The sequence below is a fragment of the Sus scrofa genome, chromosome 2 (assembly GCF_054392235.1).
Source record: "Sus scrofa isolate SSC_HxYL_T2T_F1_AM1 chromosome 2, Sscrofa_HxYL_maternal_Yorkshire_Landrace_v2.0, whole genome shotgun sequence".
Lineage (NCBI taxonomy): Eukaryota > Metazoa > Chordata > Mammalia > Artiodactyla > Suidae > Sus > Sus scrofa.
In genome coordinates this window covers 8,796,730-8,812,771 of record NC_139384.1, presented here as the reverse complement: position 1 = coordinate 8,812,771, position 16,042 = coordinate 8,796,730, and the positions used below count along the sequence as shown (strand labels likewise).

The window sequence follows — 16,042 nt, the reverse complement described above, 5'->3', positions numbered from 1 at the left end:
TTCTTCTCTTCCTTTGTTGCCAGAACTTCCCATCCGCTTTCACAGAGGGGGAGGAGCCTGAAACAAAGCCTCTGATTGGCTGCTTTCATTTTAGTCCCTTGTCGATTTCCAGCCTGATGGGGAAGGGGAGGAGTGTAAGGGATTTCAAACCCAGAAATATTTAGATAGGTTAGGGAAGGAGAGAGGGAAGAAGGAGGAAAGGGGAGACTCGGGAGGAGGCTGACGTAAGAGATTCTTCTCCAGTTGCCTCGGATGGTTTGTAAAGTCCTGGGGGTTGAGGGCGGGAACCAGACCCTATGCCCTTTTGGGCTGGCAGCTGACTGATGTGGAGTGGTTGTTACATTTGAGACGAGAGAGACAAAGGGAGACGCTGCACACGACAGACCTTTTAATGATGTGGTCTTCGCGGGTCTCTTCGGAGAGGGGGACCCAGAGAAGGGGACCCCTGATCCACAGCCCCAACGCTTGGGCTACCATCCTCCCTTCTCCCTTCTCTTGTGAGTGGCCCAGGACCTGTGGGACTCTCACTTCCTCTAGGGTGCTGCAAGGCTCCCTTTCCGTGCTCAGAGTCCATTCTTCTCTTATGCTGAGGCTTGGAGTGGGACCATCTGTTTCTGCTGCTCCTGCTGCTGCTTCTGCCTCCTCCTTTGTCTTTTCCTCCTGGGGGCAGGGCGGGGGGCGGGGGCGGGGGGGGGGCAGGAGAGTGGTTCCTTGGGTATGTAGCCTCCGGGCCAGAGCTGGGAACTGGGGGCTCCCAGGATGCTCTTCATTCAGCGGTGCCCAGCTACCAGCTCTCTGTCCCAAGCATCCACCACTCCCTGGAGCCACAAGCCCCAGGAAGAACTCCAGGAGACACTTAGCCCATTGGGGAAACAGGGACAAAGAGCGCTGGCCCCGGGGGAGGAGGTCTGGGTTTGCGTTTCAGTGCCACCCCAGCCAGGATGTGTGACCGCGGGGCGGGGGGGGGGGGGGCGGCATGTCCCTGCCCCTCTCCGGGTGGGGGCCCACCTGCTTTCCACGTCCTGCACCGTGTCTGGCAGTGGCTGGCCCAGGGTCTCCGGCAGGAGGGCAGTGGCAGCGCTGGCAGCCACAGGGACAGCGCCGTAGATGAAGAGAGGCATGGAGGGGTAGAGCTCGGCGGTCATGCTCACCAGCGGGCTCACGATGCTGCCCACTCGGGCCAGAGTGCTGCCCATTCCCAAGCCTGTCTGCCTGTGGGCCCGGGGCGGGGGCGGGGGGGTCTGTTAGTGTTCTGGCCTGAATGCTGAGGTTCCAGCTAAAGTGAGGACCAGGGCATTTCAGGCCCAGGAGACGGCCTGGTGCCTGCTCTGTTCCCTATTTGCCTAGCTAACCAATCTGGCACTTGTTTCGGATTTTTTTTTTTTTTTTTTTTTTTTTTTTTTTTTTAAAGGTTGGGAAGGGCTCTGGCCAGTTAATCAGGACATTGAATTTTGCCTCTGCCCTGAACTTGCCATGTGACCTTGGGGAAGTCTCTGTTTCTCCCTGGACCTCACTGTCCTGAAACATCAATTAGACCATCGAGTTTGGCCAATTGATCTCATGTTACCTGGGGGATTTAATTTGCAGTTGCCCCAACCCCACACAGACCTATTGGATTAGAACCCCTAGGGGAAGGAGTTGGAAATGTGCATTTTAAGCAATGTCGAGAACATTCTTTATGAGAGCAGAGGTAAAAGACTATGACTGGAGAGATAAACTGCTTGGATTCCAAGCCAAGATTTCTGACATATAAGCTGTGTGACCTTGGGCAAGTTACTTAACCTCTCTGTGGCTTAGTTTTCTCATTTGGAAAATGGGAATTATCATAGTACCTGCCTTACAAGTTTGTTTTGAGGACCAAATGAGTTGATATTTGGTCAATGGTTGGCAGTGCCTGGCACACAGCACTACTTTATGCTGTTGTTCTTTGAGCTGAAATCTCATGAAGCTACAGGGCACTAACCATGACCCCTTGGGGTTCTCATTCTGAGCAGCGGAAGGTAGCCTGGCATTTCTTTCACATCTCATATGAATACTGGATCTTTTTTTTTTTTTTTTTCTATTTTGGTTGCACCTGAGGAATATATAAGTTCCTGGGCCAAGGTTCGAATCTGAGCCACAGCTGGGACTTATGCCACAGCTGAGGCAATGCCGGATCCTTAACTCACTGTGCTGGGCTGGGGATCGAACCTGTACCTCTGTGTCAACCCGAGCTGCTGCAGTTGGATTCTTAGCCCACTGTGCTGCAGCAGGAACTCCTCCTGCATCCCGTTCTTAACATAGGTTTCTTGTGTCTTAATGCAAAAATGCCCCTCCCCCAACGCTAGCACTCGAAAAAGCTGTATGATATTTATCCATACAACTACCAGTACCACCGTTATTAAGTGTGGCTCTTGTGATAAAAAATTACTTTTGGAGTTCCTATCGTGGCCCAGTGGAAACAAATCTGACTAGCATCCATAAAGGCGCAGGTTTGATCCCTGGTCTTACTCAGTCGGTTGAAAATCCAGTATTGCCATGAGCTGTGGTGTAGGTCGAAGATGCAGCTTGGATCTGACGTTGCGGTGGCTCTGGTGTAGGCCAGCGGCTACAGCTCTGATTTGACCCCTAGCCTGGGAACCTCCATATGCTTCGGGGGCAGCCCTAGAAAGACAAAAAGAAAAAACAAAAAACAAAAAACTGCTTTCACGTTTGTGGTCTTCAGTTTCAGACATACCACTTGGTTTAAAGATGGAATTTAGATTCAGTGGCAGCTTCTAACTTGTGCTTTGGAGATCAAGGGGAGACTTCAATTACTTGCCTCGGAAATGTGTCTCCTTGGCTCCCTACCCTGCCCCAGGGTGGCTCCTTTGGAGAACTTTTCTTCAGGTCACATAAGGGTGTAGGGGTGGCCTATGTGTGTACCGAGTGGCTGTTGTAGACCTTTCCCTGCTGGGTGCTGGTGGGGGGCTGAGCCACACTGGGCTGTGCTCTGGGGTCCAATCTGGGTGTAGGGGGAATGTTTTGGCCCCAAAGCCCCTCCCATTAATTTCCCACTCACCGGATCATTGTGGGGTACAGCTCCCCAGTGTAGAGGAAGATGCAGTTGAAGGAGGCAGCCAGGCAGCCCTTCCCCAGCACAGCAAGGGCGGTTCGGACAACGGACTGATCTAGAGAGGAAGGAGGGAGGGCGTCAGCGGGATGCGGGGAGGGAAGGCTGAGAAGTCGGGTCACGTCTGGGGATGCGGCTGACGACAGGGACCAAGAGGCTCGTGGGTGCTCACCCTGGGGTACCACCCCATTGATCAGGATGCAGATGCCTGCCAGCAGCAGTGAGGCCATCTGGGCAGGCCGGCGGCCCATGGTGTTGATGACAAGGAAGCCCACAAGCTTGGCAGGCAGGTCCACAGCACCAAAGATCACCTGGATTAGGTAAATGCTGACCCCAAAACCCTGGAGGTCCATGACCAGCCCGTAGTAGGCAAAGCTAGTGGCAAACCTAGTGGGGAGGGATGAGGGGTATGGAGTTTGTTAGGGAGGTTAAAGGGTGAAAATACTTATCCATACGGGGGTGAGCTGCACGGGATGCCCTGCTTGAGGCTCTGGCATCTGCCTGGGCTCTTGTTTCTTCTGGCAGTGTACACTCTTAGTTTTGGGCTAGTCCTCCAAACCCCCAAATTTCCCAGTCTCCTGATAGCATCCCACTGTATCAGGGAATGTTCACTGAGTGGCTAGGTAGGATTTACATAGTTTTCCTCTATTGAGATGGGAAGGCAGGTGGATCTCCAAGTCACATCTTTAGGGCCAAGGGGTTCGGAGAGGCCAGAGTTCTCCAGGACCTGCCTGTGGTTCTGGGATGGGTGTCGTGCTTCTTGAGATGTCAAGAGCCCAGAAAAAAATAACACCCTGGGTATCGAATAGGCCCCACAACCTGGGGTGAATCCCAAGTTAGAAGCAAAGAGTTCCCTGGGAGGAGTGTGGCTTGCGACCGTGTTTCTCTTCCCTGTCGTGGGGCTGCTGTGGGGATGGGCTGGGGAGGGTGGCATGTAAGAAGGGTGGGGGGGAATGTTGGGATGGGAAAGGAGGAGTTTGGGCTGATCTCAACTTTGACCATCGTGTGCTTCAGAGAGGAGATTTAGGCATCGTATTCCCTGTGCCGGTGTTTCTGGCAGGCACCACAGGGCCAGTAAACTCTCTGAATGTCTTGCAAGCCAGTATGGGCTCTGCCGGCATGACAGAATTCTGTCGACTCTGGGGCCCACCAATCCGGATGAGGTGTTTCCAGATTGGAACAGAGCTGATACAAGGAGAAGAATGTGGAGAGACAGATGCCCAGCTTGGGGACCGGAAGTGAAGCGAGGCTTCAGGTCATCTGACTCTTTAAAGACCTTCTCTGGGGAAGGACTCTTGCCCCTCACAGCTATTCTGCTGACTTCCTCCCCCTTGTCTGGCTTCTTCCACCCACTCCGTCTACTCTCTCCCCAAGCAGCCTTTTGCCTCTAGGTCTGTCTGTCTGGGCCTACCACAGCAAGGAGAGGCAGAGGAAGAGGCGGCGAAGGACAGGACAGCGCAGCAGCTCCATGGCCGAGGCCTGGCCCTTGTCCATGGTCAGCTCCTTGTTCAGGCTGGCCCGGAGCACCTGCCGGGATGGACAGGGCTCAGGGCTTGTCCTCCCCCAGCGGAGCCCCTCCCTCAGAGAAGTCCTCTGCGTCCTAGTTTAAGGATGGAGCCCTGCTGGGGTGTCCCCCGGGGGTCCCGGGGGTCTCACCTCCATACTTAGACTGGCCCCCTCTTCCCGCTTCCCATTGATCCAGGCCACTCTCTGCAGGGCCTTCAGGGTGAGGTCCAGTCTCCCAGAGGAGGAGTACCAGCGGGCCGATTCGATGAAGAACCTGGGAGCAGGAGTGCGCATGGTGTGGCTTCCATTCCAGTCCTTTGGGCTGGGGGTAGGGTATGGACTTCCCAGAAGCCAGCAGGGGGATTTTTCCCCAGGACTTGGCCACATCCCCTCTCCCTGGGACCACAAAGCAGTGCCTGGCTTGGTGATGGTTACTCGCCATCACAGGAGCTCAGCTCTTGGGTGCTGGGCAATGGGAGCAGGGCAGGCAGGCTGGAGAACTGGGGGAAGCTGGAGAACCGGACACACTGGGGGAAATCCTTCCACCTCATTCCGTGTCCCTGGCCTGGGTCTGACCCTCTCAGGTTCTGTGGGGTGGGGGTGCGGTGAGATCTGGGGGAAGGCCCTCGCATCCCTCTGGGCCCCACGCACCAGGAGTAGATGAAGAAGGCAAAAAAGGGCACGGAGACGAGCATCTGCAGGTGGCGCCAGCGGGGCACAGCGTAGGCCACACCAGCCAGGAGGAACTGGCCCAGGCTGTAGACGTAGCCTATCAGGGTGCCCACGCAGGCCCGCGTGTGGATGGGCATCCACTCCACATCTGCAAAGAGGGTTAGAACAGAGGGGTACAACGGACTGGATGCCGGGTGGGTGGAGACCCCCGGGCAGGCCAAGACCCCGCTCTCCATCCAAACCTGGTCCCAAGGCTCAGGGGAAGATGCATCGAGTGAGGTTGGATGTTACGGTAGGAGGAGCAGGGGGCTGGGGGCGGAGGCGGTGACGAGGAGGGAGCTCTGGAGTCCCCAGGAGTTGTCCCCCGTCCACTCCCCTGCTGTGAGTTTTTGCTTCTCCCCAACCTACTGTCCTGGCCAGGTCCTTTTTTCCCTTCGGAGCATCTCTGACCACTCCAGTCCATCCTCAGCAGCAGCTGCTCCTCTGCTCTTCCTCAGCCTGGGCTGGATTCCAGCCCCAGTGGCCAGAGCAGCTCAGAGGAGGCAGTGGCCTTCCTCGGTCCTGGCGAGTGGAAGTGGGGGGTGGGACCACCTCTCTGCCGACGTCTGCCGAGGCCCAGCTGCCTTCCTTGTGAGCTCCTCATTCAGTAGCTGGGGCAGCAGCTTGAAAACTCAGACTGGGCTTTGGGGCTCGGTTCTCTAGCAGTCCCACCCCAGCCCTGGTCCTGTCTGGTTAATTCCTTTAACCTAGGGAATCTTAAATCCCTGGATGCCCCTCTGGGCTTGAGGAATGACCTTGGATAACTCCTTTCTCTTCTGCCGAGTCTCAGGTTCTGGAGAAACAGGAGGAGGGGGACCTAGCAGAGGATTCACTTACGGTGCGTGGACAGGCCATGCTCAGCCCATAAAAGTGTTCGGTTTACATAATGCTGGCTTGGCCTGTGCTAAAAACAGGGGCATTAACTGCAAACAGTAAAAACTGGGATGTTGGAAGTTCCTGTTGTGGCTCAGCAGGAACAAGCCCGACTAGTATCCATGAGGATGCGGGTTCGATCCCTGACCTCGCTCCGTGGGTTAAGGATCCGGCATTGCCATGAGCTGTGGTGTAGGTCGCAGATGCGGCTCAGATCTGGCATGGCTGTGGCTGTGGCCCGCACCTGTACCTTCGATTCAGCTCCTTAGCTGGGAACTTCCATATGCCATAGGTGTGGCCCTGAAAATAATAAAAAAAAAAATTGGTATGTTTTAGGAGTTCTCTTGTGGCTCATTGGGTTAAGGATCCGGCAGTCACTGCTGCTGCTCAGGTCGCTGCTGTGGCATGGGGTCTATTCCCTGGCCCAGGAACTTTCACATGCCATGGATGTGGCCACAAAGAAAAAAAACTGGGATGTTTTTACATGAATGAAAAGGAGGAGGGAGACCTGACAGCCTGAGACTTTTTGCCTGGAGTAGCTGAGTGGCTGTGGCCCCCTCTGGATGGCTGTAACTCTCCTTTGAAGACAATTCTCGCCACTCCCTAATGCCTCCTGTCTGCTCTCAGGCGTTTATGGGAACTCCCGGACCCTAACAGTGGAGTGTGCAATCCCACGTCTAAATGAGAAGTCAGGAAAAAGGCTGTGATGGGGCTGGAAGGGCAGACCCAAAGGACAGGCCGAGTGCAGGGAGGGTGGGCTGGGAGAGGAGGCTGCAAAGGGGCTGTGGGGTGGGGTGGGAGCCGAGAGTGGGTGGTGACCCGCCCTGCCCTCCGGGGCCTCCCTCACTCAGTGTCATGCAGCTGAGGGAGATGCCAGCCAACGACATGCCGGAGAGGAGCCGGAAGGCACAGTAGACGGGGAAGTTGGGGGCGAAGGCAGCGCAAGTTCCTGACACAGCCGTCTGCAGGTAGTTCAAGATCAGCACCTTCCGGCGGCCCAGCCTGTCGGGGGAGGGACGCCCTGCAGGGGCCAGGCTCTCGGGGGAGAGGGCGAGGCCCTGGGGCGGGGGTCTTGATGGCTGCAGGTTCTCAAACCAGCCCCAGCTGGTGATGCCAGCCTCCCTGAGCCCAGCCGAGGAGCTCCCAGTCCCAGCCCGGCTCCTTGGCCCTGCCCAGGACTGACCTGTCTGCCAGGTACCCGAATATCATGGCTCCGAGAAGCACCCCCACCATGTACAGGGACTGGGCCAGCTGGCGTAAGGCCCTGCGAGAGCACACGAGGTCCCACTGCAGCATGGAGTGGGGGCAAGTGTCAGGCCGAGGTGAGCCTGGCTGCAGGGCAGCCCCTTCCCCTCCATCGGGCTGGCCTTCTGAGGCCTGTGTCACCCTCTTCCCCCGACACGTCTCTTTGGTCCCAGGGGCCGAGAGACTTTTCTTGACCCTGAAACTCCCACATCCCCCTTTTCTGCAAAGGACCCCATCTTGAGGCCCTTTCTCCATTTTCCCATCTTGGCCTCTGGAGAGCCAAGACTGTGTGTGTGTGTGTGTGTGTGTGTGTGTCAGAGGGCAAGGCACAGCCTGGATGGTGCCTGGGGGGGCCCAGGGGTCCTCACCTCAGTCACGATGGTGGAAGGGAAGGTGCCGGGGTCATAGATCCAGCCATTGGTACAGGGCTCCGTGGTCCCCGTGCCGTTGGTCCCTGTGCCATTGGGAAAGGGCGGCCCCCGCTGGGGGGACGTGAAGCGGAGACAGGATGCAGGCCGCCCCTGGCTGTCCCGGGGCAGCCAGGCCTCCAGCTCCGTGTCCCTGCTGAGGTTGGTGTCAGCAGGTGGGCGGCAGTGGTGGGCGGGGATGGCGGCCGTGAAGTTCTGCAGGGTGTTGTGGGAGGCCATGAGGAGCAGGGGGAGAACCACCAGAGTGACCTGGATCTGCTGGAAGCGGCCGACTCCCCCCACCTGCAGCAGGAGGTCATTGAAGGCCATGGGGCCAGGCCTGGCCGAGCGGCTGGGGGCGGAGGGCATCCAGTCCCAGGCTCTCCGTCCGTGTGTGTCTGTGGGTCTGTCTGCCCGCTGCCCTTTGCTGGAGGAGAGGGGCTGCCGTTGCTTCCGCGACCGAGTTGTTCCTGGATCTGAAGCTGGGCTGGCTCTGTGGGGGGACAGCGCGGGCCAGGTGGCCCCTCCTTCCTCCTCTCCCCGGGTTCTGGCCCTCCCTTTCTTTGCAGCCTCTCCTCACTTGGTGGTGGGGTTTGCTCAGCTTTCAGGGTCTGTCACAGCCCTGACCCCTACATGGGCAGTATTTAATCCTTGGCCTGGAGGGAAGGAGTTAAAATGTGACTTGGTATCAGAAGGATTAACCCTCTGAGTATCCCTCTACCTGTGGAATTTCTCCAAGTGGGTATAAAGGGCAGGAGAGGGTGGACAGAAGTGGGGGTGGTGGGAGGGGATGTGCCCGAGGGTCCACCTGGGCATCTGGGGGCAGAAGCGGGGGCCCCATTTATTTTCCTTTTAATGAAGAGTCTGGGCTCTGGGAAGTTGCTGGCCTCTTGTGGGGCTTCTATCCCTTTTAGTGGACAGGATCCAAATGGACTGTCTTTGGGAGGGGTTACCAGGGAAAATTCAGGATGGCCATTGGATTTTTCAGATCCACAAAGACAAATTTGTTGTTTAATATAAGTATGTCCCTAATAGTAAATGGGATGTAATTATACTAAAAAACATTCATTGATGTGAAATCAAAGTTAACTGGGAATCTTTTTTTTTTTTTTTTTTGGCTCTTTAGGGCCACACTGCCAGCATTTGGAAGTTCCCAGGCTAAGGGATGAATCGGAGCTGCAGCTGCCAGCCCACGCTGGGATCCGGGCTGCGTCTTTGACCTACACCACAGCTCAAGGCAACGCCAGATCCTTAACCCACTGAGCAAGGCCAGGGATCCAACCTGTGTCCTCATAGATACTAGTCGGGCAGGTTACTGCTGAGCCACAATGGGAACTCCATACCCTGCATTCTTATTTGTGCATTCTTATTTGTATCTTCTTCCACGTCAACAATCTCAAGTCTTTTTCCTGGAGGCTAAGAATCTTCTTATCGCTTAGCTGATTTTCTGGGGGTTTTCCTTTCTCCCTCATCTGAGTTATAGTTCTCTGTCTTTTCATTTTTATAGGATTTTGGTGTGGTGACCTTTTTTGCAGATGATAGAGTTGTAGCCTCTCTTTCTTCTGGTGTCTGCCCCCCTTGTGGCTGAAGTCGGTATGGGGAGCTCGCTGTAGGCTTCCCGATGGGAAGGGCTGATGCCTGCCCCCTGGTAGGTGGAGCCGATTCTAATCCCTCTGGTGGGTGGGGCTTAGTCTCTGGGTGGGATTAGAGGCGGCTGTGTGCCTGAGGGGTCTTTAGGTAGCCTGTTTACTGAGGGCTGGGGCTGTGATCCCACCTGGGTTGTTGTTTGCCCTGGGGCTTCTCAGTGCTGATGGGTGGAGCCAAGTTTTCCCGAAATGGCCACCTCCAGAGAAAAGCAGGCTGCTGAAGATTCCCGAGAGCTTTGCCTTCAATGTCCTTCCCTCATAACAAGCCACATTCACCCCTGTTTTCCCAGGAGGTCCTCCGAGAACTGCAGTCAGGTTTGACTCAGATTCCTATGGAGACTTTGCTTTGCCCTGGGACCCAGTGCATGTAAGTCCGTGTGGCCTTTTAAGAAGGGGGTCTCCGTTTCCCCCAGTCCTGGGGAGCTCCTGCACACAAGCCCCACTGGCCTTCAGTGCCAGATGCTCCAGGGGCTTTTTCTCCCAGTGCCAGGTCTCCCACGTGAGGGTTTGATGTGGGGCTCAGAACGCTCACTCCTGTAGGTGAGTCTCTGTGAACCAGTTACTTTCCAGCCTGTGGGGCTTCCCACCCGGGAGGTCTGGGGTTGTTTATATCAGGAAATCGCCCCTCCTACCTCTTGATGTGGCCTCCTCTTTGTCTTCTGGAGTAGGATATCTTTTTTAAGGTTTCCGGTCCATTTGGGTGGAGAGTGCTCAGCCTTTAGTTGTGAATTTTGTTGTTTTTAGGAGAGAAGTTGAGCTCAAGTCCTTCTATTCCGCCATCTTAATCCGCTCTCTCCAGGGACCATTCTTCTTGCAAAATATCTAGAGCTTGTTCTGCCAGTTCCCAGTGGCTGATATTTGTCTTCGCCTTGCGGAGCCCTCATTTGTTAAAATTGGCCACCTTGGTCTTTGGTCTTCTGGAGACAGCTTACATCTTATAGGACCATGGCTTTGTGCAATTAGCGACAGTAGATGTCAGAGGCCGCTTTTGAGGCAGCGGGACCTACGATCAGCATCATACATGATGCAGATTGATTCTTCCAAGTCTTAGCTTTTGTCTTCTTGCTTATTCTGATTCAGACCCCCCCCCATTTTTGCTTTTTTTGCTTTTTTTCAGGGCCTCACTCTGAACATATGGAGGTTCGCAGGCTAGGGGTCAAATCGGATCTGCAGACACCGGCCTATGCCAGAGCCACAGCAACGCGGGATCCGAGCCGCGTCTGTAACCTACACCACAGCTCATGGCAACGCCAGATCCTTAACCCACTGAGCAAGGCCAGGGATCGAACCCGCACCCTCATGGTTCCTAGTCAGATTCATTAACCACTGAACCATGACAGGAACTCCGCAACTTCTCTTGTAAGGTGTCAAGATCCTCTGTCATCATCACGCAGTGACACAAACTACTCTTTTGTGCATTAAGTTGGGAGAGGGTTTGTTGTCTATCGAGGTCCTGGGGTGCATGAAGTCTTAGACTGGTTCAGACTTATTCTGTCTAACTTCAAATCCAAGTTCTTATTGCTACTCTAGAGGTGTGGACTGTCCAGCTAAAGAGGTCTTGGAGACTCTGTGTCCTCCTATGTACAGAAGAGCACAGGAGAGGCCCAGAGAAGGTTATGGCTCAGCCCAGCCTCCCTCCTCTCACCCAGTGTTGGTTCTGGGCTGGGACCCAGTGGGTTTCCAGATGCCTGACAACATTTTCCATGCCAAGGTATATAAGAGCCTGGTGGCCTGTGAGGACAGCTGGACAAACAGCTTGGGGGTTCTGGGGTCAGTCTCCTGCCAGGACCTGAGGCCCTCATGGGGGAGTGGGTGGAGGGCTGAGGGCAGTGGGGGAGATGGGGGGGCCCCTGCAAGCTCTCTCCTTTTCTGAGCGTGTGTCCAATCCTTCCTGGAAGAAGAGCTCCCTTCCCAGTGCCTGACCAGTGCCAAGCCAGGCTCACTCTGGAAAAGGCTCAGTGGGAAACTCTAAGGACCGAACCGTGGTGGGTTCCTGGGAGCAGCTGGCTAGTGGGGGGATTCCCCAGTGCATGGAGATCTTTCTAGATGAAAAGATCTTCCAAGGTTCCCATGGAAAGGGATAGAGCCAGAAACTATCCTTCAGGGACTTTCTGGGTCACTAAACCCTGTGCTGCCTGGATTGTGGACTTAAGTTCTGGCCATGCTCCCTGAGAAGGGGTCAGATCTGAGGACTTCCGATTGGCCAAGAGCCCGGAACCACATGCTCTTGGAGATGAATGCAGTCACGCGGGTGAAAACTCACTGTGCAGAGAAGGAGACCGAGGCCCAGAGGAGGCAAGGGATTTGTCTGTGATCCCACAGCAAGCTCAGCCGGAACTCAGCCTTCTTGATTCCATCGCTCTTTCTATCCTATGAGCAGCCATCATATAGCTCAGTTTTCCTGAGGCATCCAGATGTTGTACAATTTTATTCTATTACATAAATGGGATTTAAGGTGTGTAACTACCTGTGATTTTGATTTTGATTATTTTGTGAGACTTTCCGAATAAATAATTTACAGGTAAAGAAAACACTCTTGCCCAGATGACATGCCCTGCATGTGAGTTTGGAATGATTGACTTTGGAGTTCCCGTCATGGTGCGGTGGTTAACGAATCTGACTAGGAACCATGAGGTTGTGGGTTCGATCCCTGGCCTTGCTCAGTGGGTTAAGGATCCGGTGTTGCCTTGAGCTGTGGTGTAGGTCACAGACAAGGCTCGGATCTGGTATTGCTGTGGCTGTGGTGTAGGCCAGAGGCTACAGCTCTGATTTGACCCCTAGCCTGGGAACCTCCATGTGCCGCGGGAGCGGCCCTAGAAAAGGCAAAAAGACAAAATAAATAAATAAATAAAAATGAAACGATTGACCCGGACAGAAGTCTGGTAGACGCCAAGTGCCTACCAAAGCTTCAACAACATTCTGAGCCAAACTGTGAGCTTTATGCCTTGTGGCCTGGCTCCCCTGGCCAATGGGTGGTACCAAAATGAGAAATTCATCCAAAGACTGCCATTTAAAGGCTGAACGTGAGTCTAGGAACCAATGAGGTCACAGTATGAGGATGCTGCCCAAGTGGGGTGCTCCACCTTGGATGGAAATTCACAGAACCAGCTGGCAGCCCAGCTCAGGGACAGAGAGAAGGGAGCAGGGAAAGCAGGAGGAGCTGGTGTTGTAGAGGAACAAGCAGAGAGGGAGGCAGGGTGGACTCCAGATGGGGGATTTGAGAATGGCAAGAGGACTGGGTCCTCGGGGGACAGTACCTCCTGACCAGCACCCATTTCACTGGAAGTCCTGAACCTGTGACTTGGAAGTGCTTTCCTGGGCCCCTTCCTTGGGTGTCTTTGCAAAAAAAAACCCTGATAAGCAGTACAGGAATGCTCATAGCTAGGACATCTTGGAAGCCCCCCTGAATGCTGGACAACTGAAAGATGGGGGTGGGGAGAGAGCACCAGTGTTCTTCAAAAGCCCAATTCATCTCTCTCTCCAGCTTGAGACCCATCAAGCCAGGGAAGGCACTGGGGGTCCCATTGTCAGCCCCCCCCCCATGTGATGGGGATGGGGTGGGAGAGAAGGCAGGTGCTAGGCATGCATGAAGGGCAGGCATAGAGAAGGTGGTGCAGCCTAGGAACTGAAAGAAGTGAAAGGAGGCTGGATTTCAGGGTGCAAGGTGGAGGGTGTGAAAAAACGGAAGCCCTTGAGAACCCGGTGGGGCGTGATCATAACGGGGCCTTATAACAGTTTTCATGGTATCCCAATGGGATGTCACCAAAAAAACTGAAGCAGGGGTGCAGTGTGATCTAGTTCATGTTCATTAAGCTTTTTCTCACAGATATCTACCTACAGGGAGTTGAAATGAATCTGATTAGGATCCATGAGGATGCGGATTTGATCCCTGGCCTCGCTCAGTGGGTCGGGGATCCTGTGTTGCTGTGGTTGTGGTGTAGGCTGGCAGCTGTAGCTTCGATTTTGACCCCTAGCCTGGGAACTTCCATATGCCTTGGGTGCGGCCCTAAAAAGCAAAAAAAAAAAAAAAAAAAAAAAGATATCTACATATAGATTTGAGCGTAATTAGCTCTCTGGCTGATAAATTGAAACCCTGCCATGTGTCTGAATATGGTATGGGAGCTGCTAGTTGCTACTGGACGCTTGAACTGAACTAATCTGAATTAAGACAGGATGTGAGGGTAAAATACACATTGGGTTTTGAAGACTTTATGAATTAGAGGCTATAAACTACCCCATTGATTACTTTATATTGATTACATGTTGAAATGGAAATATATAGATATATTGAGTTAAATAAAATATATTATTGTAGTACATAATATAGTATTAAAATTAATTTCATCTTTTTAACTTAAAAAACAGACTCTAGGTTTTTTTTTTTTTTTGTCTTTTCTGGCCCACATCTGAGGCATATGGAGGTTCCTAGGCTAGGGGTCGAATCAGAGCTATAGCTGCCGGCCTACACCACAGCCACAGTCACGCCAGATCTGAGCTGTGTCTACAACCTACACCATGGCTCACGGCAACACCAGATCCTTCACCCACGGAACTTAGCCAGGGATCAAACCTGCGTCCTCATGGATACTAGTCAGCTTCCTTAACCACGGAGTCATGATGGGAACTCCTAGGAATTTTTAAACTACGCAGGTAGTTTGCATTATATTTTCACTGGACAGTGCTGGCAAAGAAGAGGTCCCAGGAAAGGGTTTTGAGAAATGTCGGCGTTAAGAGATGTTAACGGAATTGCTTCTTTTTTCCCTCTTTATTTATTTATTTTTCCTACTGTACAGCAGGGTGACCCAGTTACACATACAGGTATACATTCTTTTTTCTCACATTATCATGCTCCATCATAAGTGACTGGACATAGTTCCCAGGGCTACACAGCAGGATCTCATTGCAGGAATTGCTTTTGAAATTGTTTGGTAATAAGGAACAGAAACTTTTGAGCTTAGCTTTTTTTAAAAAAACGTTGTTGATTCAGAGACTTCAAAATATTTGGAGAACTCAGAGGGCAGAAAGTCATCCAGGGCTGAGAGGTAACTGGGATCTGGAATCCACACACACCACTGTATGAAATAGGCAATTAAGGAGTTCCCGTCGTGGTGCAGTGGTTAACGAATCTGACTAGGAACCATGAGGTTGCGGGTTCGGTCCCTGCCCTTGCTCAGTGGGTTAAGGATCTGGCGTTGCCGTGAGCTGTGGTGTAGGTTGCAGACGCGGCTCGGATCCCGCGTTGCTGTGTCTCTGGCGTAGGCCGGTGGCTGCAGCTCCGATTTGACCCCTAGCCTGGGAACCTCCATATGCTGTGGGAGCGGCCCAAGAAATAGCAAAAAGACAAAAAAACAAAAAACAAAAAAACGGCAATTAACAAGAACCTACTGCATAGCATGGGGAAATCTACTCAATAGCTTGTAATAATCCATTGGAAAAAAGAATGGATATATATGTATATAATATAGGTATAACTGATTCACTTTGCTGTACGCCTAAAACCAATACATTGTAAATCAACTATACTCCAATGGAATTTTTAAAAGCAGAATCAATGCAAATGGTCTCACCGTTTGTTTATCTGCACCCACGTTGTCTCTCTTCTGTGCACCTGCTCGATTCCTTCTCTGCAACTGATTTTCTCTGTTCTGCGTTCATCTGGGCCAGCCCACCCTCATGCTAACTTGTCTTCCCAGGGCAAGAAACAAGAGATGGACCAGAACCTCCATAACCCAAGTCCCAGCCCAGGAGGGACCATGGGATGAATTGAGATTTGGATCTGGAGGGCCCTCTGGTCCAGTCGATCATGACCAGAGGTGCAGGGTCATGTTAACCGTTTACTTAGCAGGTGCTGGGGAATGTAGGTCCTTGCGGAAGGGCTGGGTGCAGGACAGATAGACGCCGTAGCATGTACAGGAAACCACAAAGCAGACTGAGAGGGTGCAGCCAGGGTGTGAGAGGCATCTGCAGGCACATGGCGTCTCAGAGACCAAGGAACGAGAGCATGGCTGATAGACCCAAATCTGATGGGCTGTCAAGCAGGAGGAGGGATGACAAGTGGCCTGTGGACTGGCACGCGGTGGGGGGGCGTGGGGCGGGATGAATGTCAACAATGAAACAATTGCTGACAGTTTCAGAGGGAGGTGGGAGCCAGAGCACAGCTTGGGTGAAGTCAGAAAATGGAGGCAGGCGAGGCAGACAGCAACTTTGTGAAGTCTGGCTGCAAAGGGGAGAAAGAGACGGTGTGGCCCCTGGAGGGAGATGCGGCACCCAAGGTTTGGTTGGTTTGTGTTAAGAGAGGAGAGGCTTGGCTTTATTTAACTGTTGATGGGAAGGAGCCAGGAGAGAGGGATCCAACACAGACCCAAGGGGGAAGGCACGTGGCTGCTAGCAGGAGAGGCTGGATGCAGAGCCCATGGGAGGACTGGACTTTCTGCTGCGACTGGGGGATGCTCTGGAAACATGGGGGCGGACATCGACAACCTTCAGTCATGGCTGTATTCTTGCAGTGAAATCGGAGACAAAGCTGTCTGGTGAGTGCAGGGCTGGGACATGAACCGGAGACT

At 53.5% G+C, this 16,042-nt stretch overlaps 1 protein-coding gene across 3 annotated transcripts; it reads right to left on the bottom strand.

Moving 5' to 3' along the window:
• Positions 1-366: 366 nt before the first annotated feature.
• SLC22A6 (solute carrier family 22 member 6) lies at positions 367-8,311 on the bottom strand. 3 transcript variants are annotated; one of them, NM_001001261.1, is given in 10 exon segments: positions 582-660; positions 1,009-1,212; positions 3,041-3,149; positions 3,264-3,478; positions 4,503-4,618; positions 4,748-4,871; positions 5,249-5,417; positions 7,029-7,183; positions 7,365-7,468; positions 7,795-8,163. In NM_001001261.1, coding segments are annotated over 10 exon segments (1,644 nt in total).
• Between the last annotated feature and the right edge of the window lie 7,731 nt (positions 8,312-16,042).

Excerpts from the sequence above, each read along its gene's own strand:
- SLC22A6 (XM_085009686.1), bottom strand. The coding sequence starts at position 7,068 with ATGTCGTTGGCTGGCATCTCCCTCAGCTGCATGACACTGA. Across the intron at positions 3,479-4,502 it reads CTCTGCCTCTCCTTGCTGTG|GTTTGCCACTAGCTTTGCCT; the intron begins GTAGGCCCAGAC and ends CCTCCCCACTAG. Across the intron at positions 1,213-3,040 it reads CTGTACCCCACAATGATCCG|GCAGACAGGCTTGGGAATGG; the intron begins GTGAGTGGGAAA and ends CCGGGCCCACAG.